Source organism: Netta rufina (genome assembly GCF_964035555.1).
Source record: "Netta rufina genome assembly, chromosome: Z".
Classification (NCBI taxonomy): domain Eukaryota; kingdom Metazoa; phylum Chordata; class Aves; order Anseriformes; family Anatidae; genus Netta; species Netta rufina.
The window spans coordinates 14,005,040-14,024,621 of record NC_140126.1 but is presented as its reverse complement, the minus strand read 5'-3'; the positions used below and the strand labels follow the sequence as shown (position 1 = coordinate 14,024,621).

At 39.8% G+C, this 19,582-nt stretch overlaps 2 protein-coding genes across 2 annotated transcripts in view; both read right to left on the bottom strand.

The window, feature by feature from the left end:
* Positions 1 to 19,051, bottom strand: part of ITGA1 (integrin subunit alpha 1) — a 78,144-nt gene extending 59,093 nt beyond the window's left edge. Inside the window, exon 1 of the mRNA XM_084305504.1 lies at positions 18,840 to 19,051. Within this exon, the coding sequence (XP_084161630.1) occupies positions 18,840 to 19,005 (166 nt within the window). The 5' untranslated portion in view covers positions 19,006 to 19,051. The remainder of the gene's footprint in view (positions 1 to 18,839) is intronic.
* On the bottom strand, positions 10,626 to 13,577 carry PELO (pelota mRNA surveillance and ribosome rescue factor). Its single transcript, XM_084305505.1, has 2 exons — positions 12,469 to 13,577; positions 10,626 to 11,401 (listed from the first exon to the last, which is right to left on the bottom strand). The coding sequence occupies exons 1-2, from the start codon at positions 13,192 to 13,194 to the stop codon at positions 10,970 to 10,972; spliced, it is 1,158 nt and encodes a 385-aa protein (XP_084161631.1). The 5' UTR covers positions 13,195 to 13,577; the 3' UTR covers positions 10,626 to 10,969.
* Positions 19,052 to 19,582: the final 531 nt, after the last annotated feature.

Sequence of the window (19,582 nt, the reverse complement as noted above, 5' to 3'; positions counted from 1 at the left end):
ATGCAGCGGGAGAATCTATGACAGCCTAATACAGAAAGCACTTCTATAAAGTAAAGTATCCTAGTAAAGGTGTTTTTTTTTTTTTTTTTTTTTTGGCATATGTGTGTGTGTAGTTAAACAGTCATACTTGCAGTTTTCTGAGAGCAGAACAGTAGAGATGAAACCTGCTGTTACTAAAAACTAATTTTGGAAGGTTTAAAAATGCTGTACATTGAGATTAGAATGATAAATATGAATCATTATCCAAATAGCTTTTTATTGCTTTTAATATATTAATTCTTTGTAAAGAATCAACTGTACTGTCAATAATATTGTTCAAGATGTCATTTTTTACTTTTTTTTTTTTTTTCATAACTACAAAATATAACGACAGTGGAAATATAGTTGCTTAGACATTGCTAGAGGCAGTAATGGGAAATAAAGTCCCATATTTGTTGAAATACTGGAATGACACCAGATGCCAGCACTGTCACAACACAACATAACTGGAAGCACCTCTCCATTCCCAACTGTGCAGAAGCCAACAGGGGATGCCTGCTTTGTCCTGTGGGAGCACAGCACAGCAGGTGTTGCCTGTTTAAACAGAGTGGCACAGCCTGCTTACAAGCAATATCTTGAGCTTGTCTCAAGCACAGACTGACATGAGTAATCATGGTATCAGTTCTCTATCAAGACATATGGAGCACTTCGGCTTCAAAACTTGTTACTGCTCAGTGGTGAAAGAGAAGAGAAACACCAGCAGTCCATTTCCTTACCCTACCTACAAGTTGTTGCCTAGGTAAGAAATCTAACCTTGCACCAGACAGTTTAACGAATACAGGTCGATGATACAATAAGTTTTTAACTGAGAAATCCAAGCAGACAAGAACGTGGGACCACAGTGGTCATTACATTCCATCTTCCTTAAAACAAACCATAAATTATCTGCCTCATGTACAAATGGCCACAAAAACCACCACCACATGCAGGCCACAAAAGACACTGCAGAAAAGAGAAGCAGTAATTTGTTCTAAACTATGCTTTCATAATTGCATGGAAACTACCACAAGAACAAATGACATTGCACTGGCCAATTCAGAAACTACTGCTATGCAGTAGTTTCCTCACCTTACTGAAGCAGCTTCACTCATCTTATGGTCTAGGACAACCATAAGGACTTCTACATGCTTGCTGTTTTATATGTTAGTAGCTAATCTCCAGTTTATCTGCAAGGTGAACTTAATTTACAGGCAACAGATAAAACCCAGCCTTCTGTACATAGATTAATGTACTAGTAACTCAGGAAGTGGCAAACAATGTTCACCAGAGAGTAGCAGAAAACTCAATGAAACCAAAAAGCCAAATTTGCACCTGTGTATGTCTGCTGAAATGAAAGCAAAAGATACCTCCAGTGTAGGTTAGAAGCTTGCTCCCCAGAATGATCATGTGTGACATCTTTGAAGTGGTATATACCACAGATCCGTGACATTGTCATTTCACAGTGCAGTCTGGGAAATAAACTAATTTTCAAAATTACAGTAACAGTATATGGAGGACATGTATCTTTTGTTACACTTTTATAGTAAAGGTACTTTGTTTTTCATTTAAAAGGCTAATAAATTATCCAAAAGATAGTATGAATTATCAATATTGAATAGTAATATGCTGAAAACTCAATGCAAATTATATGCATTGTCAACCATTTCTACTAATTTTTAAAGACTACGACACTCTAATAGCAGGAAGAGCTAGGAAGGCACCCCCTTTGCTGTACTGTTGGTGTAGTGATGTTATTGGCAAGGCAGGTGAAAGCACTACAGAAATAATCCCAGGTCATTTTACTGCAAATGTTCTCTTTTACTCATCAAGAAACAATTCAGGGAAATTTGGAACTAGCCATTCAGAGACTGTAAGAGGAAGGTTTGTTCCTCCCCTCTTCCCCCCTCCAAAATAAACCTGGACTCTAGAGGGAGAAAAACATCCTGTTTTTTAGATATAGTTTAAGATAGAGCTTTCTACATGACTTACTGGTGCTAATAACTGACATTTCCTACCCACAACACATGAAGTGCACCCATGATTTTAAGATAGCTGTCCATCCCAAGCTGGTTCAGAAAAAGTATTCAGGCACTAAAAGGAGCTGCACAGAGAACCTGTTATACCTTTGAAACATCTACATCAACTTCACACAAGTACCCTACAGAGTTTATCAGTGACGAAATTTTATTTTGTCTTGTGGATGTCACTTGTCCAGAGTAAACAGAAGTTTGCAAAGCTAAAGACAGATATCTAAGACTGACTCAGTCTTCTGAAGTTGACAGGAGCTACAAGTGTTGGAAAAGAACCTCCTAAAAAGGCAAAAAGAACCTCATGACACCATCTTCTGTCCCACAACTTCTGCAAAAACTTGTCACCCTATCACAGATTTATCATCAGCTTTACGTAAGTAGCATCCTAACTAGAGTTTCAGCAGCAGCAGGAGTGATGGTGTTCAGCTTTGCCCTGAAGCCCAGCTAAGAGGCTGTGACAAGAATGCCGATGCTGTGCACTTTATTATTATTATTATTATTATTATTATTATTATTATTATTATTATTACTACTACTACTACTACTACTGTTATTCTACAGCCTATAGCTCTTTGGATACTGCTGCTGCATTTGTCTAAGGCTGACATCTCTAACCTGTGCAGAGATAAAGAGGGGATCAACTCAAAGCAGCTCACTTCGGAGTCTCTGAAGGAAAAGTGCTTTCTAAAGGAAACACATTTAATGATCAATGAAGTGAGATCGATGCGTGTTCATAAACAAAAAGCTGATTTATTTATTTTTTAAATAAATCGTTAGAGATTTATTTGCTGGAAGACAGCAGACTGACGGAGATCGAGAGGCAATTACTCAATAAACCCAGGTACATAATGCAAGCATCTTCACGTTGTCAGCTCAGCCATAGTTTGAGAAAGAGTTTCTGCCTGCTCACTCAATCCTAACACGAGTCAGGTATTGCAGTACAAACTGGTACAAACATATGTGCTAAGTCTTGGACTCAGAAACATGGCAACTCAGTTCTCCACTAAAACAATAGCAGCAAGCACTCTGCTTCTGTTCAGAGGACAGGGTACAGGATTGCTGAATCAATTCCTATCTGCTGCTGGCAGCTACACCATCTCTTTCAGGGTGAACAAATTCCATGTCAAAGAGACCTTTTGCTCTGATTATTCTGACTGGAAGGCAATTCCAACTTCTTATTTTTCAGTAGTAGGAATTTTCTCCTCTCTGGCATATATTTATTTCTTGCCAGTTCTTGTGTCAAAATAAGAGTTTTTAAGCTAGAGAACAAAGCAGTTTAAAAAGTGTTCTAGAAATAAAACTGAAAGCATTCAATTCCAAAATGCTGCTGTCTAAATCTCTAAACATTTTTCACTGACAATTCCAATAGTGCTCTCCTTGAAAAGAAAGACTATGTAAAACTGTATAAGCTTTTTGGCTGGAAGAACAAGTCTTCAAAGTTAGGAAAGGTTAGATTTAGTGTTGTCAGCACTAACACTAATTTGGTTCTTTCTGAACACTTAATAGGATTTTTGTGTCATAATAGAAGTAGCATGTGATCATGCAAGTAGACTTGCATAAAACATATACAGACAGCTTGCAATTGCTCAAGCAATCAAACTTCTTTACCAAGAGGTTTATATGCTTGACTTGTCAACTAAGTGTTTGTCTACTAATAGATTTTTAATAACTGATTCCTGACACTTAAGAGAAAAAGCATCAGATCTTGCCATTTGCCTGACTTGACTTACTATAAAAATGGTTAATAAAAATGATTTTTTTATGGCTTTCTCTTACTGTTTCTTCTAAATAATTCACCCTCAAAAACTCTGAAAGGTTTATTTTAATCATCTTCTGTTGATTTTTTTTATTAGAAATTAACTAATTAGAAATTGACCAGAAAGCACACAAAGTGCCTTTGTCTGTCAAAAGCAAGCCATGTTACTTTTGTAAAAATAGATAGAAAAGGCTATGTTCATAGGCAGGAATGAAAAGAAGACCACCTTTCACAATTCTCAGATATATCAATGACTCTACGTGTGACTTTTCTGTAGCCAGCCCAAAAGAAACTTCAGTGACCATGCAGTGACAGGATAAGCAATTCTCTTGAGCTCTCAATACTGTAATTTCCAGTCCAAGGCTTCTCTCCCTCAGATAAAAACTTAATCACATTAGCTGGCATCGTAAAGAAAGATAAAATAATTCAGTTGGAAAGGACTACAGATATTCTAAACATCCACTGCTGTTATTTTCAGGGAAGAAGTCTCATGCTCAGCACAGCATCTTATGTTTTCTGTCAAAATGTAACTTTTCATCCTTCCTCACTGGTCTGGAACTTGGAAACACTCACTTGTTAAGCAGCTGCTCCTTTCCTGCCTCCTAACACCATTTTCCTGAGGTACCAGCTCAGAGTGAGGACAGCTGCTGCCCCCAGTTTGGCCATTCTGGCAGACAGCTGATATTTTCCCAGCAACGTATTAAACAAACAAACAAACAAACAAAAAGGTCTACTTAAGCTCCTCTTACCTTACCTATAGCAGTACACCAGTTTCCACTTGGGAGAGGAATAAATTATATGGAATAAAAGAATAATCTTTACCAAAGAGAGTGGAAGTGGTCTTAGGGCAACTTTACAATAAAGATAAATAATAAACAATGCAATTAATAAATTTCTCTTACACCTAAACCAAAATGATTATACCAGTGTTAAACATTTGAAGTCACCAGTCTGAATGCTGCAGGTCAAAGGAAAAGGTACCTGCAGGTTTCAGAACTCCAGAAGCCTTTGAATGAAACGCTCATGAGCATTTGATAATCAGCCATCAGACATCCTAGATGTAGCATATGCTACCAATCTCCTCCAACTGTAAAGAAATGTTGAGGTCTGAAAATAAAGATGAAGATTAAGCTTGTGTTCTAAAGTCATTGCTTCAGCAACCACATGCAACTACAAGATAACAGTTGTTAGCTGCTTTTTTTCTTTTAAATCATGAAGACACTACGGTTTGAGGATACCACATTTTTACACGCACACACACAGCTACCTACTTTCACATATGTTTGATGTTTCAATTCCTTCTTTTGAAGTACTTTCAATACAAAGTCTTAGGACAAATGCTTTTAGCTAAGAATATGTATTGAAGCTGGATAGGGAATTATCTGCTTGTCTTCAGAAGTGAGATTTGCTTGACTGCCACCAGATCCAATGTCTTTTTTGAAAACACTGGACCCTCTTCAGGACTATTTTCTGAAACATGAAGACTGTGGTTGCAGTGTGTTTTGTAGACACAGACCCAGCTTTAAATCACTTTCCTATCCCACTCAGGTAAGAAACCTAAAAAATGTCTCCTATTGCCAAGAGGTTTTGCACCTGGGTCAGTGTGGAATACTTAGAAAACGTCAAATGGTACTTATCAAAGATAACTTTTAGAAAAGGAAGCACCTTTAGCCGAGTACTAACAATACATTCGAAAAGGGTCTTAAGCTTCATGCATTCAGTCCTCTTTGACCCCAAGACTTCCTTCACTATTCTAGGGGTGGTTTTGATTATAAATTCCATTTTAGACCAGAGATAATACTTCTGATTGACCCTGGTATGTACATTCCTAAAAAGGATGACTAGTTTCAACCAATTAACATTGTCTAATGGAACAGCTATTTTGCCAGAGGATCGTAGTTTGACAGTCAGTAATTATTAAAACAGTATGACAGTAATTACATGAGCTGTGAACATACCATTTCCCAAACACAGGGCAATAAATTAGAGATTGATACAGCATAATCTATCAAAAGCTGGCAGTGTTTGAAAGCTGCTTCTGCACGTTGCATTTCCCAGAAGGCACTGACGTGGAAGCAAACACTGCTCCAGTATCAGCCCTGCTGTTTCTTGTACAGTCCCCAAGTAGGACAAGAGGAAGAAGGATTTTCAGAAAACGAAACAACTGTGGTTTCAGAGATCTTTTCCTCACACTACATTTTAGACTATGACATGTTAAGACAGTGTTTTTGACAGAAAAGCTATACTGCATTTCTAATACACTCAAGTTCAGAAGCTTACAGAGAATATGCACTACAGTTTAGTTGTTACACTTGGGAAACTTTTTCGTGTTCTGTATCATGCAAGTAGTTATCCTCAAATCAAAGTCAATGCCCTATATGAGTCAAGCATAAAAATATGTGGCAGGAATGAGCATCAAGCTTATTAAGCAATTCTTTGGGCAACTGTCACAAGAAGCTACACAGCCAATGTTTATTCTTCCCAGGGCTGAAAAAGTCCAGGCTTGACCCATGTCAGAGACTGAATTAAGAACTGTAACAAAAACCACAAGACCCAACAGGTTAGGCATTTCCTTAGCTCTAAAGTAGCAGTATAATAAATTTGCAAAATATTTTCCTACACAAAACCTGAACACAGCAGTCTCTAAATACAGGTTGTGGCCATTGCAATAGAACCAAACACACTGCAAAATCAACTACTGTGTTTCTATTTACTTCTACCATCTGCAAAATCAAATCAAATAGAAAAACTGTAAGGCCCAGCAACACTGAAAGTTGTAATTCAGTCACTTTATAACAACTTGTAGGCATTTAACAGGAACTGAGAAATGAGAGAATGCTACCCTGAGCTATGTATTTCCCCACATTAGCACAATTTGTTTGGAGAAGAAACTGTCATCAGCCTCAGCCACCTAAGTTACACACCTCACTCTGCATTTTGAAAGCTTCCTTACGAAATAAACCTTTTAACCGTATCTTAAAACAAAAGAGAAAAAAAAAAAAAAAAACATAAGAAAAAAAAAAATCAAGCCAGAAGTTTTGTCATATTGAAAAAGTAGGTTTCTGAAGTTAATCCTTCACTTTCTTTTTCCACATTATTAATATACCTTGAAGGAATTCCAAGTTATAAACGATTCCTAATTGCAGTTTCACATTTTTAAAACTGCTTTCCTAGCTCATCATTAGAAGAAATAGATTATGTACTGCACAAATGCGGCTTCAGACAAAACAGCACAAACCTTTTTAGAACTTGTTTCTCCTGTAAAACTAGACATCCATTGCATTTATAAACAGGTTTCCTTTCTTTAAAACGAGGTAAGAATATCCCAAATAAAGTGATCAGTGTGACTTAAAAAAAAAAAATCACATGCATATGATTCTATCTTTTATTTCTGCCTTGCCTTTACAAAACTGACATCTTCTGGACGGATGATCCAGCTTTTAGAAAGAAATTAGAGAAGCTCAAACACTAAATAAGTCAGAGAAAGCAGATACAATATGCTTTTACAGAGAAAGACAAACCAATGTCAGTGGCTGAGAAGTTAAACTAAGAAAGATTTTATGTTCACAGCTACTCAGCCTTCATAAAAACAGTAGCAAATTATGAAAATTACTTAAGACATCCCACAGCATCTTTTCCTTTAAAAACATCACACAAGTTGCATCTCAAATTCAGCTGAAGAGCTACAGGACTGTTGTTATACCGGTCACATTTACTACCAATATTTAGCTCAAACACAATGTGTACAATGGTGAAAACAGAAAGAAGAAATGAAATAAAGACTTCCCTGTGTCAAATACTTCTAAATGGTGTACAATTTCAGTGAAGATTTGTCTTTTATTATTTTGCTTTTTAACTAGTGGGATTATTTTGGTCTCTTTATGGTAGCAAGCTCTGTTTTGTAGCAAACTTTATCCTATAACCTCCTCCCTCCCCCCCAAGCCTGACATAGTAACTGGACGTTAATGCCAAAGTGGACATAACTAACAAACTAGGGTTTACTCCGAAGTATGAGTTTGCAACAGATGCTCTATGACCTAAATCAATGAATTTATTTGGATATTCTAAGCTACTCCAGGGAACAGGCTCAAGCCAATTTCATGATACTTTTTAAAGCTTTCTTCCCACCAAACACAGCAACTATTTTGAAGTCCTGCAGCGTATAATCATTTATTTTGAAAACAGAAAAACTGGAAGATAAACCATGCTACTAATTCAAAAAATTATGTCAGAATATTATCAAAATAAAACAGATAGTGTTTGAAATTACTAAATCCTTTATGGTATAAGGGAAAAATTTACATATTGTTGACTGGTTTTATTTCATGTTTCATTTTTTATTTCTAGTTCAAAAGGAAATACATGAAAATAATTTTCCCCATAGCTTTAACACTTACTCATCTTAACTGCAGGTACTATGCATCTTTCATGTATGTATTATCTATACATAGAACTTAAGGTGTTTGTCAAACAAATATATTTTGCTGATACCAATTTTTCAGCTACTCACAATTCTTTTAATTTTAAAAGACACTGACATTCCTGGAACTTTGCCAGGTCAAGCATCTGCACTACTGAATATAGCCTGCTTTCAAAACTAAGCCCTTAAGCTGTTTCCTGAAACAGGATGCATTTGTCTACAGAATGAATGTATATTTATTTTACTATAAAATGCTTACCAAAAAAAATAAAAAATCCCACCCTTCCACACTTGGGGCAACTAGCTGTATATTTCTCTCAGGGGCTTAATGCAATGACAGCAGTAGCTAAAAAAAGAAAAACATTCATAATTTGTAAAGTCTGTGTAGAATTCTAACTGTAAGTAATTCAAAGAATCACTGTGAATATAGTTTCTTACCAGATGCTTGCTGGTAAGAAAAAACAAGTAAGTAGCAAAATGGTTGCCCCTTTTGTCATTGATACACTACCATAGCGCAGGCACAAATAAAGTAATTGTCATTGTAACCTTTTTACAGTACACAGCAAAACCCTTCGCAATTTCTTTTTAAATAGAATTAACTGGATTCAATTTGGTCTAAAACGTAGCAAACCACAGTCTCAGAACAGTGTGGTTTGTCTTTTAAAGTTCATTGAAAATTAAACGTAGAATTTCCTGGTGTACTACTAATCAGACGGTAAGTAGCATTAGTGTACAATTGCAACAAATTGGTAGTAACATAAGCAGGGAAATAATATAAAAGATTTTCTTAAAAAGAGAAGTTATTGACTTTATTTAGAAATAAACAATATAAATAATATTTACTGAAGACTATGTTCTTCTACATACCACATGTATTCTTTACATTTAATTTTGTGTGTTGCAAGAATCAGGGTGCTTCAAAGCTGGTAGTGTATAAAATCAAAATAGGTAGATTTTTAAAAGAAAAAAAGTTTTTTATTTTGCAAGTCCTACCTAATGGAAGAGCCTACATGACCATTTGAGGATGTGTGGCACTCAACATCATTCAAGACAAAACCATAAAGCTCAAATAACATTGCTGATCTGTACAAACTGGCTGTAAACAACTCTCATAACGGGCTTGTCTTCAAGAGAAAAATCACAGTATTATTCAAATACAGCTATAGTGTGAGTGCTGTTCATGCATTCTTTAGAATACCTGTTCTTCTGCAGGGAAGACAGGAGAGAGCTTTTAACTCAAAATGACTTCCCAATCAAGGAGTTTAGGCTGATGTTTCAGTTGATACAACTTAGCGATAGATAATATCAAATTCACAGAGCTGGCACACATCAGCATTAAAGAGAGCACCATTCAATTTTTTAGGTAAAATTATTTGACGCAAAACTGTTTTAAGTTTTACTCTCCAATTTTTACTGCAGTGTAAAAATCAAAACACCAACCCACAGAACTTCAGTGTTTTTCCTAAATGTTTTTTGCCGGTCTCTCCTGTTCCATTCTCCTCTGCCACATTTTAACAAGGAATGCTTATTTACACCCACAACCTGCATCATCACACATTAGCTAAGATTGAACAAACAATTCCCTAGGTTCATTCCCACATATTCATCCACATCAGAGTCTAAAAGGAGTTTGTACTTCCTCAGCATAAGACTTTTTGTCCCGGGAAGAAATAAAACTTACTGTGGCTCTCAGCACTTTCAAAAGATCAAATAAACAATTTGAAAAGTAATTTTGATTTTTTAGAGTTGTCATTGTCTTAAGCCAAGTTCTATTTGTAAATTTGTAATCTTTACTTCTGTATTATGTTTTGAAATGGGCAACAGGTAGACAAATAACATATTATGAAGTTATTTGTAGTAGTTGTTGTCAAAAGATTCCTAATGGAAGCTAGGGACCTGATTTTGTGACTCTTAATTGTACATTCATATGGCTTCACAGAACCGGCTACTTAACCTCCATGCCAATTCATATGCCATGAACATCATCATTGATAGCATACCAATACCTTGTCAGCCCTCAGAACAATTTCCCAAGGGCATTCAAAGAGATGACTGAAATGGACACACTGAGCACCACAATATGCTGTGCATCTACTATCACATTAAGGAGGAAATCATTAGTTTGAATCGTCTGGTTTGTAGAAGATTGGTTCAGATTTTTCACCGAAATATTAACCAGTTGGATTCATACACTTTAAGAAACATCTAACAGATATGAAGAAGGGTATAGAGTGGTGGGGTTGACACTAAAATGGGGCAAGTGAGCTCCTAAGAAGACCAATTATAGTTTTGCTAACTTGTGCATTAAGAAGTTTGTATTCATAATACTGCTTTCAAGCATTTGAAACAGAATATTTGAATATTAGAATATTTGAACAGAAATAAAGAGAGTCTGACATAATTTTCTCCCTCTTAGTTTATTATCTTTTCATACACATTCCAAAACATTAAGCTTCCAGTCTGCCTTAACATGCAGAATGAGCAGCTTTTGGAACACAGTTTCTTGTACTGCTGGAAGCCCGCAGCTTAACTTGCAAAACAGCTCCAACCCACAGCATACCCATAACCATTACCATAAAGCAGTTATCCATTAGTGTGGTGAGCAGAGCTATTAATTATAAGAAATACTATTAAAAATTTAAATTAAATGTCATGGTATGTTTGCACGCATGATTTCAGATGGGCGAGCATTTAATGTCATTTCAAGATGACCTAGAAATAAACTGTGGAATGAAATCACTGTTATCAATCCTCTTCAGAGCTAGATTCATCTTCCTGGTCAGAGAGCTCAGCAACAGGGAATCGCAGGATGGCTGCCACCCCTGTCAGCTGGCCAAGCTGCTCGCCAGACACATGAAGGCTGGAGAAAATGCGCACCGTGCCCATGTTGTCCCGTACACTATCTACCAATTTAACATACCGGGCACGCGTAGCCACATCCTGGTGCCGGAAAAGCTCATCACTGATCAACAAGGTATCAATGGCCATGGCTTCATTGGCCTTCTCTACATGTTTCAAACCGTAAAAAGCCCGGTCAGGCTCATGCTGCAGCATTTTATAGAAGTCATCTAAGGCTTTGACTTCACCCGCTGCCTTAGTGTCAGAGAGACGGCTCGTTACAGCTGGGTCACAAAGGGCCTCCTTCAGTGCGTACTTATGTCCTGACGATGAGTGCACCTAGAAAAAAACAAAGTCAAAGTTAGTATTCTTGAATAAAACACTGTTTTCTTGATTAACCAATCACAAACAGCTTCCACTACACACATTTATCTTGCTAATAATTGATTTGTCTCTTCCTGGAAACCTACATGACTCTTTTCTTGCAAGAACTTCTCTCCTGCAAACAAAAGCCTAACACAAATGCCTTAAACTACATTTTATGTATAGTAAAGATGATTCTCTTCTTCAAAGACTGCCTTAAATATGAAGGATGCTGTAGGCAGTACACTAGGTAGGAGCACCTGAAACCACTGAGAAATGTAAGCATCTTCATTTCAAAGCATTCAAGAAGAAGAATCCCTCTTAAGATTCTTCAATCTTGCAAAAGCACCGAGTCTTGCATAACTGCGTATTTCTATGGTTGTAAAACTATGAAGTACATTAAAACCTTTCACCCATTATCATCATTTTTCTATAAATGCAAAAGGCTACTTCTTTGTGCAATTTCAGAGTCCTAGGTTTTGTGATGATTAAGCACAGTACCCCCATTTTACATGTCTGCTCTAAATTCAGTGTAAGGTTAAAAAAAAAAAAAAAGCAATCAACCAATGAGGGATGAAAAGATTATTCAGACTATAATATTATCTATTTATTACAAAACTAAGAGCAACATTATCTAACCTATACCGCATCCAGATATTTTTCTCTTTAAAAAGAGAGAAAGCTGTTATTAAACATGATGTTACACAGTATGGCAGACTAAAACAGTTAAACTGTTTTTCAACTTACATTTAATGTTCAGTTAAAGATGAAATGCATTTTTATTGGTAGATTAAAATATTTAATATTTTATCTACTTCACTTTAAGGAATCCTAGGAAAGAAACATGCCTACTTCTTGGATAACTCCCTTTGTATATATATTTGGGAAGCATGAGAATAATTTGTTCTGAAGAATCGTTCTGACAAAGTTATTTTTCTCTACTAAGTGAATTATTTCCCCATCATCCTTTTAAATCTCTTCTGTTACCACATACAGTTCTTAAACCACTTTGTATGTATTTGAGAGACAATATAGCTCCTTACCTGTAGGAACTTGGACCTGTTCTCCAGCAGAAGCTTGTTGTCAGTCTTGACTGCCTGCTGGAACATATAGTCACAAAACTGCTCCCGCACGAAGCCTGGGCTGGCCACCAGTACACACTTCACCACCTCGAAGTTGATGTGCCGCTGGATGGCCTGCACCACCTGTTCGTAAAACCTCTCCAGGGCCCGGTCGTGCTGACTGCAGTTCCCTTTCCGCTTGCGCGGGATGTTCACCTCCACCTTCGCGCGGGTGAGGGTCATACTGGGGGTGACCAGGCAGACGTGTGCCAGTCCCTCCTGCATGACGACGGCTGCCACGTCCGCGCTCCAGGCCGGGTCGCAGGCCTGCTCAATGCGCTCCAGCACCACACTGTCCCACTGCTTCTTTGCCAGCGTGAACTGCCGGTTGGGCTCCAGCTCGATGGTGTGGTAGGCCCCCATCTTGACATACTCGTTCTCCTGGATGTTGGTGCCCTTGACCCGCAGCTGGCAGGCCTGCGAGTCGAAGTCGATGGCCTCCACGCAGAGAGTGAGGGTGGTGCGGATCCGGTTGCTGCCCACGCTGCCCGTGGCCGACTCGGTCTGCACCTTGCGGATGGTGGAGGCCCGCAGGCTGTCACCCACCTGCAGCAGGTTGTAGGTGTGCCACATGTCCTCGGGCTCCTCGGGGATCAGCGTCACCTGCCCCGCGTTGTCCTTCTCCAGGTCCTTCCTCACCAGCTTCATCCTGACGGCGCCAACGGCACACGAGGCTTCCCTGCAGCCGCGGCGGCGGACCAAGACGGGATGACGCCGGGACCTGCGGGCTGCCGGGCGGCTGGAGGCCCACGGCGGGCGGCTGGAGGCCCACCCGGTGCCTGGAAGCCTTCCCCTGGCGGCCGGAGGCCCGCAGCGGGTCCCTGGAGTCCTACCCCGGCGACACCGGTCCCCCGGCCCCGGCCCCTCGCCTCACCTCACCCGCTGCGCATGCGCAAACACCACCTACGAGCGCCGGCGCCGGCGCCGTCCTAAATGGCGCCGGCAGGACGGCCGCCGTCCGCCCGCCCGACGCGCATGCGCAACGCTGTCCCCCGCCGGTAATGCCCGCAGACATGGCGCATGCGCGCAGGGGGATGGGTGGGCAACGGGGAGGCGGTGAGTGGGCGCCCTGAGGGCTGAGGGGCGGGCGGGGTGCGGGGCGGTCACTGTCGCCTCTCGCTAGACAGATCGTACCCCCACCCCCCACCTCCGGCGGTACTTTCCCTCTCTGGGTCTTTACAAAGTACGATTCAAGCGCCTCTATCGCGGTGCATCGCGCTCAGGAGGCTGAAAAACCACAACAGTGTCAACAACGAAGTCGTTGTGGCTGTGTGGGGTGCGGAAGGTCGTGGGTACAGATGAGGGAGGTGAGGGAAGTACAGCTAAGTAGATGGCCGGTTTCCTCGCAGTGGTAACTGTACTTGGCACTTAAAAAAGCCACACTTAAAACTCACAGAGGACAGGCAGTGTTGTCACCTGTTGACGCATAAAAGGATGGGGAGACAGCATTTACACTGTGCTATGAAAATCAGCCCAAGGCAACACCAGAACACAAACTTGTTTCGACATTGCTCTTAGAAAAAAGAGATACAGCTTAGAGGTTTGAGTAAAGCTTATGCTATCTTTCCACACATTCTAACTTCAGTTACACTTGAACAGGTATGAAAACTTGAGCTGCATTCTGAACCTTCTGGTGGTTTCAATCAGAATAAGATAGTCTGAGAGAAGCATCAGAGGCGGCATGTTTCATATGAAATCTGATGTTGACACGTAAGTAAGAAACCCAGTAAACTATCAAGATTACGTGGATTAGTTCAATGATCCTTACACAGAAAAGGGACCTGACAACTAGACAACTCAATGTGCAGCACAGACAAATTCAACAGACCACCAACTGACATAAAAGCGATAATGCCATGATGTAAATTCTGCTGCTTATTTTGAAATTGTGTGTGGTACTGAACACTGCTTTAGAAAGAATGGTGCAAATTTAGAAAGAATGATGGAAAAATAATGGAAAATAGAAGAATATTTGTGTGAATAAAAATTGGGAAGAATGTCTGTATGAATACAGATTGGGAAGAATGAAAATACCTGAGAAAGTTGACAAATTAATATGTCATGATAAGTGATTCCAGGCAACTGGAACACATAAAGTAAGTTTTGAAACTTGATGATGTATATATGGTCAGTCATAACTGGAGAAGCAAAAGATCATCCTCTTACAGATGAGAAGGTGGCAAATATGAGTTTATTAACAGAAAGTTTCTTTCTTTTTTTTTTTTTAAGAAAAAAATTTAAAGGCTTTGGACTTAATGATTAATCAATTTAATGAGATACAAGACTAGAGCGAGCAAAAAATCATCCCCTATCTCCCATTACAATGTAATTTATGTAAATAATATAAATTTATCTCAAGTATCTAGCACTGGCCAGTGGCTGAAACAGGACACTGAACTCAGATTTGGCCCAGTAACATGCATTCAGTGTTTCTAATCTTGATACTGATGTAAAAACAATTTTATCAGATATTACATAAGAGGATTTATTTGTGAGACCTCAGACTTTCTTCCTGTGAGTACACATGCTTAACTCAGTTAGCATGAATAGTTTCACAGAAGGAAACTGGACCACCCAAGGGAATATAACATAAGCACACGCATAATTATTTGTTTAATTTGGGCTTGTGCGTACTAATAAATTTGTATTAACATTTTGTGGCTGAAGTAGAAAGAGTGTATTTAGGTTTCCCTTAGGAGTTCCTTTTACTTGTCTCTGTAGATACTGCATGGTGCCTTCAAGGTGAGTTTTCTTGTCTACCTTCTTTGTGACTACGGAATTGTGGTGGTAGACCTTATGCCATTCTTTAAATATAACTACCTATAGTGCATTCCCCATTAATATTTTTCTTCTTTTGATGTTGTTTATAAACTTTTCTCCAGTTGTTGGTGCCAGTCTAATTTTAATAAGCAGCCTCACATCCTTGCAGATACTATGTATTTCACTTAAAGGTTAAAAGTTGGCTTCCAGTACTAATAGAAAATAAGTGTTTAGCTCATTCAGGGAGGTGACCTGCTGCTAAGCATAAACACAGTTACTGCATTAAAAAAAAAAAAAAAGACAATATGCAAAAATCCAAGGGTTGCCACTCGACAAATTGTTTTGTAGAGACATTTTGAGATTCACTTAAGTCTTTTCTCAAAAAAAATAATGATGAGACTTTATACCCTTACGAACAAAAGCAATATCCACAAATATTTAGTGGCAATAGTAGACTTATGTTATTCACAATTAGCAAGAAGGTGTAATTCACAATTAGCGAAAACATTGTCACCTTATAAAGGAAAACATTTACTAGATGATGGTGCTTTGCCTGCTCTAGTAAGATAAGTGACCTGTGGGTATTGTTGTTTGTTCAAATGTCAGAGTGAGCAGTAGAAAAATGACATCTCAAAAAACTTAAGAATCATATAACTATGTTTGTAAGTTCATACTAACTTTGTTAATGTCAGAGAGATGTGAACTTGACCTTGGTAGAGTCAAAACAAGAAAATATTTGTAACTTCAGCATAAAAGTTTTAAATGAGATTGTATGTTCCAGTCTTGGTAAAAGACTAAGACTAGGTGAAGAATCTGAGAATTCACGCAATTTATCACTTAAAAATGAGATGCTAATAATTGCAGGAATTCATCACCCATTTTCAGAACTTTCTAAGCATGGTACAGGACAAGAATGGCGATAGCAGGTATTCACAGAGGTTTTAGAGCCATGCTGTTTTTTTGTAAGGTTATTGTTTTGAAAAACATGATACAGACATACATCAAGTCTTGATCAGCTGCTTTATGAAGAAGGGTTGTTTTTTGGGTACGGCGAGGTGATGTTTTTAGCAACTGGAACATCCTCCTCCCCCCACCCGTTATAGCTGGAACCATGCAAACACATTAGAGTCCTAGATAACAAAAAAAGTGGGAAAAAATCTGAAATAGGGGGAACTCTGATGAGACATTTTGGATGTCACTGTTGCAAGAGCAGACAGAGATAAAGGTAGAGAACAAATCTACGTTTCCATTCTTTCCTCTCACTACATACTTATGCAGGCTCTGGACAGAAACAGCTTCCTTTTCTATGAAAAAGGAAGTTCTAAAGTTCTGTCTTCATGATTTATTGCTATTTTCTATAATAAAGATGAGTACTTAATAGAAATGACATGATCATCACCAACAAGGAAAGAAAGAATTCCAGGAAGGAGCAAGCTAAGCGTAAAAATATAGTTCAAGAAGTGTTAAAAAGTAATGGAGCCCCTCTGGCTAGATTTCTTCCTTCCTCTTCTTTTGAGTAGGACTGGAGGAAGCTTCAGCAGATCCCTAGTCAAACCACTTACACTGAAGCCAAAGGTGAAAAAAACCTTTTAAACATCCCTAACCGTGATTACTCAAATTCATCAAGTCTTCTAGTGAAGGTGAATAGGTAGTTTTTTAAAGTAGTCTGTTCTAGTGATTCATTACCTGATGAGTAAGAAAGTTCTTTCGAACATTCCTTACATTTTTTGTCCAGTGAGTTACCTTGATTTTCCCTTGTCCTTCCTTGGACATTCATTAAGTGCTTTATATTAAAATTTCTATATGGTCTATGTTGGTTTATAGAGTGCGTACTCTCATAAAACATTGACATTTGGAAAAATGTTCTCAGGTAATAGTAAAAATGTATATTTGAAACACCCAACACTTCACACATCTCTGTCCTAAATAAGCACGCCTGATTTCTTCAGTCTTTCTTCATTGCTTGCATTTCCTCAACTATCAGGCTTGTTGCTTCTCTGTGCACTCTTGCCCATTCGTTTGCATTTGTCACAGACTTCCTTTACCTCTGGATTCTCAGAAGCCTCACCAATACCAAGCTGAATTAAAAAAAAAAACAAAACCACGTATAGATACTGAAACATACACCTCTATGCACTTCGTTTATTCTAGTTTGGTTTTGACTGCTACTATATTTGATTTCTTTTTCCTAAGAAAGAGAAGCATGTTATTAATTTGTATTTATTCTTATTCCACTGTAATTCTAAATTTACTTGTCCATATCTTTATGATATTGGCCTATTTATATATGACTTTCTCGTATTTATGTGAGACAATTTGAATCCTGTTCTTGATATCTGTAGTGCCTCTTTTTATTTTTAAGCATGTTCTCTTTCACACCAACTTTTTTTTTACTCGTATATTTACACGAGTAAGCTTCTGACAGATTTGGACAGGACCAACCCTTGAGATGTGTTCCTATCTGACAATAAGCTTTTATTTTCTTTTTTCTTTGTGGTAAATTATCTGCTGGTATTACCAGTGACAACTTTGCAAGCCTGAAAAAGAACTTGTGGCACACCAAATTGTTGCCACTTTGCAGAGTACCCTATGTAAAGGAACACAAACATATTTTGGAGAACATTGTTCTCTAATAAGAGCAATAAAGACACCTATGAACAAGGGCTAGAGATGACACACCAAATACTACATTCAGATTTTCACATGCTCATGCTGTGTTTGCACAATAAGCAAAGTGGAGAGGAAAAAAACCCTTGTCTTGCCTTTTCCCCACTTGCAGTTGCCTGCATTCTAATGATTCTTATGAAATTGATTTCTTCCTCTGCACTGACTCAGGTTCACTGTCTGCTAGTTGCTAGCTCAAGAGCTGCTGCAGAACTCAGTGTCAAAGTTTGCAAATATGTGAATCCCAGCGTTGCCTTAACCTCTTTCCCACTCTTTGGATTCCCCTGGTTTCAGATCCAAAGCATTACTACACACTGACTTGCCGTGGGCGGGGGAATGGTACTTGTCCTATTTGTTTTATTAAAAAGAAAATAAACTTCTAACAACAAATGAAACCCTAAAAGGCAGTATTACATATTCTAACTCCGGATGAACTCATGTTTCAGAAGTTAGCCGGGTAGTTAACCGTTTCCTTACTTCCCCTTTTACCACTCAGAACATCTGAAATAAGGAGGAAGAGCTGTCCTAATTAAAAAAGCGTTGCACGGTACACCTCTTTTCCCCACGGCAGCGCCAGTTACAGTACTTCTCACCCATTCATCCTCCTCTAGCAGTACAACCCCAACACCCCGCGGGGTTAGGACAGTTTTCAGGGATGGAAGCTGCCGGACAAACACCGAAGAGCTCCCCCACGATCCGACAGGAGAGCTGTAGGGCAGGGGGGTGCCGGGGAACCGGGGAGGGGGACACGCGGTCCCCGGGGCCGCCAGCCCCCAAAAGTTTCACTCCCCTCCCGGAGGGAGGGAGGGAGGGAGAACCGCTTTCGGGACCTGGCTTCTCCAGACGGGAGCCGGGGGTGCTTTCCTCACCTGTCAGCATCCAGCAGGAGGCGGCCATGCCTGGAGCCGGGGGCCGGGAGCCCGGGGCTGGGGCGGGGGCGACGGGAGCGGTCCGGCCGCCGGCGCTGCCTGCGGGGCGAGTGAAGGGAGCCGGGCGCTCCGCGCCTCCCGCCCGCCTCGCAGCCGAGTCAGGCATTTCCTGTTTTGTTATTCGGTCTTTCTACGTTTTTTTTTTTTTTTTTCTTCGCATCAAGAGGAATTTCGCCTCTCCTCCCCCCCCCCCCCCCCCCACGCGCGCCGCCTTCCTCCCACTCACCCACCCCCCAAGACCTCCGAGCCTTGGAAACCCCCCGCATGGAGCTCGCCCCATGCTAAGATGTACAAATAAAGCCAAACCTGTCCCCACCCTCTAAGCCTCCGGCTGCAGCCTCCGGAGAGCGGAGCAGACCTTAAAGGGGCATCTGCCCGCTCGTAATTAATTAGTAAATTTCTCCCGCCGGCCAGCCCCCCTCCCGGTAGGGCAGGAGAGAGCTGGGCGTGCTCTGTCCCCCTTCTCAGCAGGAGAAAAACATCGTTGAGGTAGGGGTTGTGTTTGGCTAGCCGAGTTTGATTCTCTTACATCACCTCTTAAAAATGCACTCTACGGCTGGTAGTTTGCTTGTAGGAGGAAGCCAGCCACTCTCTCCCCGTTCTCTGCGGCTGTGAAGGTGCAGTAACCAACCCTTCAGGCAGAGAACGACTTTCCCAAGTCTTCCAGTCCCCCCTGCACGTTG

What these genes read in the sequence shown, in the direction of transcription:
- PELO (XM_084305505.1), bottom strand. Translation starts at nt 13,194, where the DNA reads ATGAAGCTGGTGAGGAAGGACCTGGAGAAGGACAACGCGGGGCAGGTG. An exon ending in ACAGGTCCAAGTTCCTACAG is followed by an intron (nt 11,402 to 12,468) that starts GTAAGGAGCTAT and finishes GTTTTTTTCTAG; the next exon opens with GTGCACTCATCGTCAGGACA.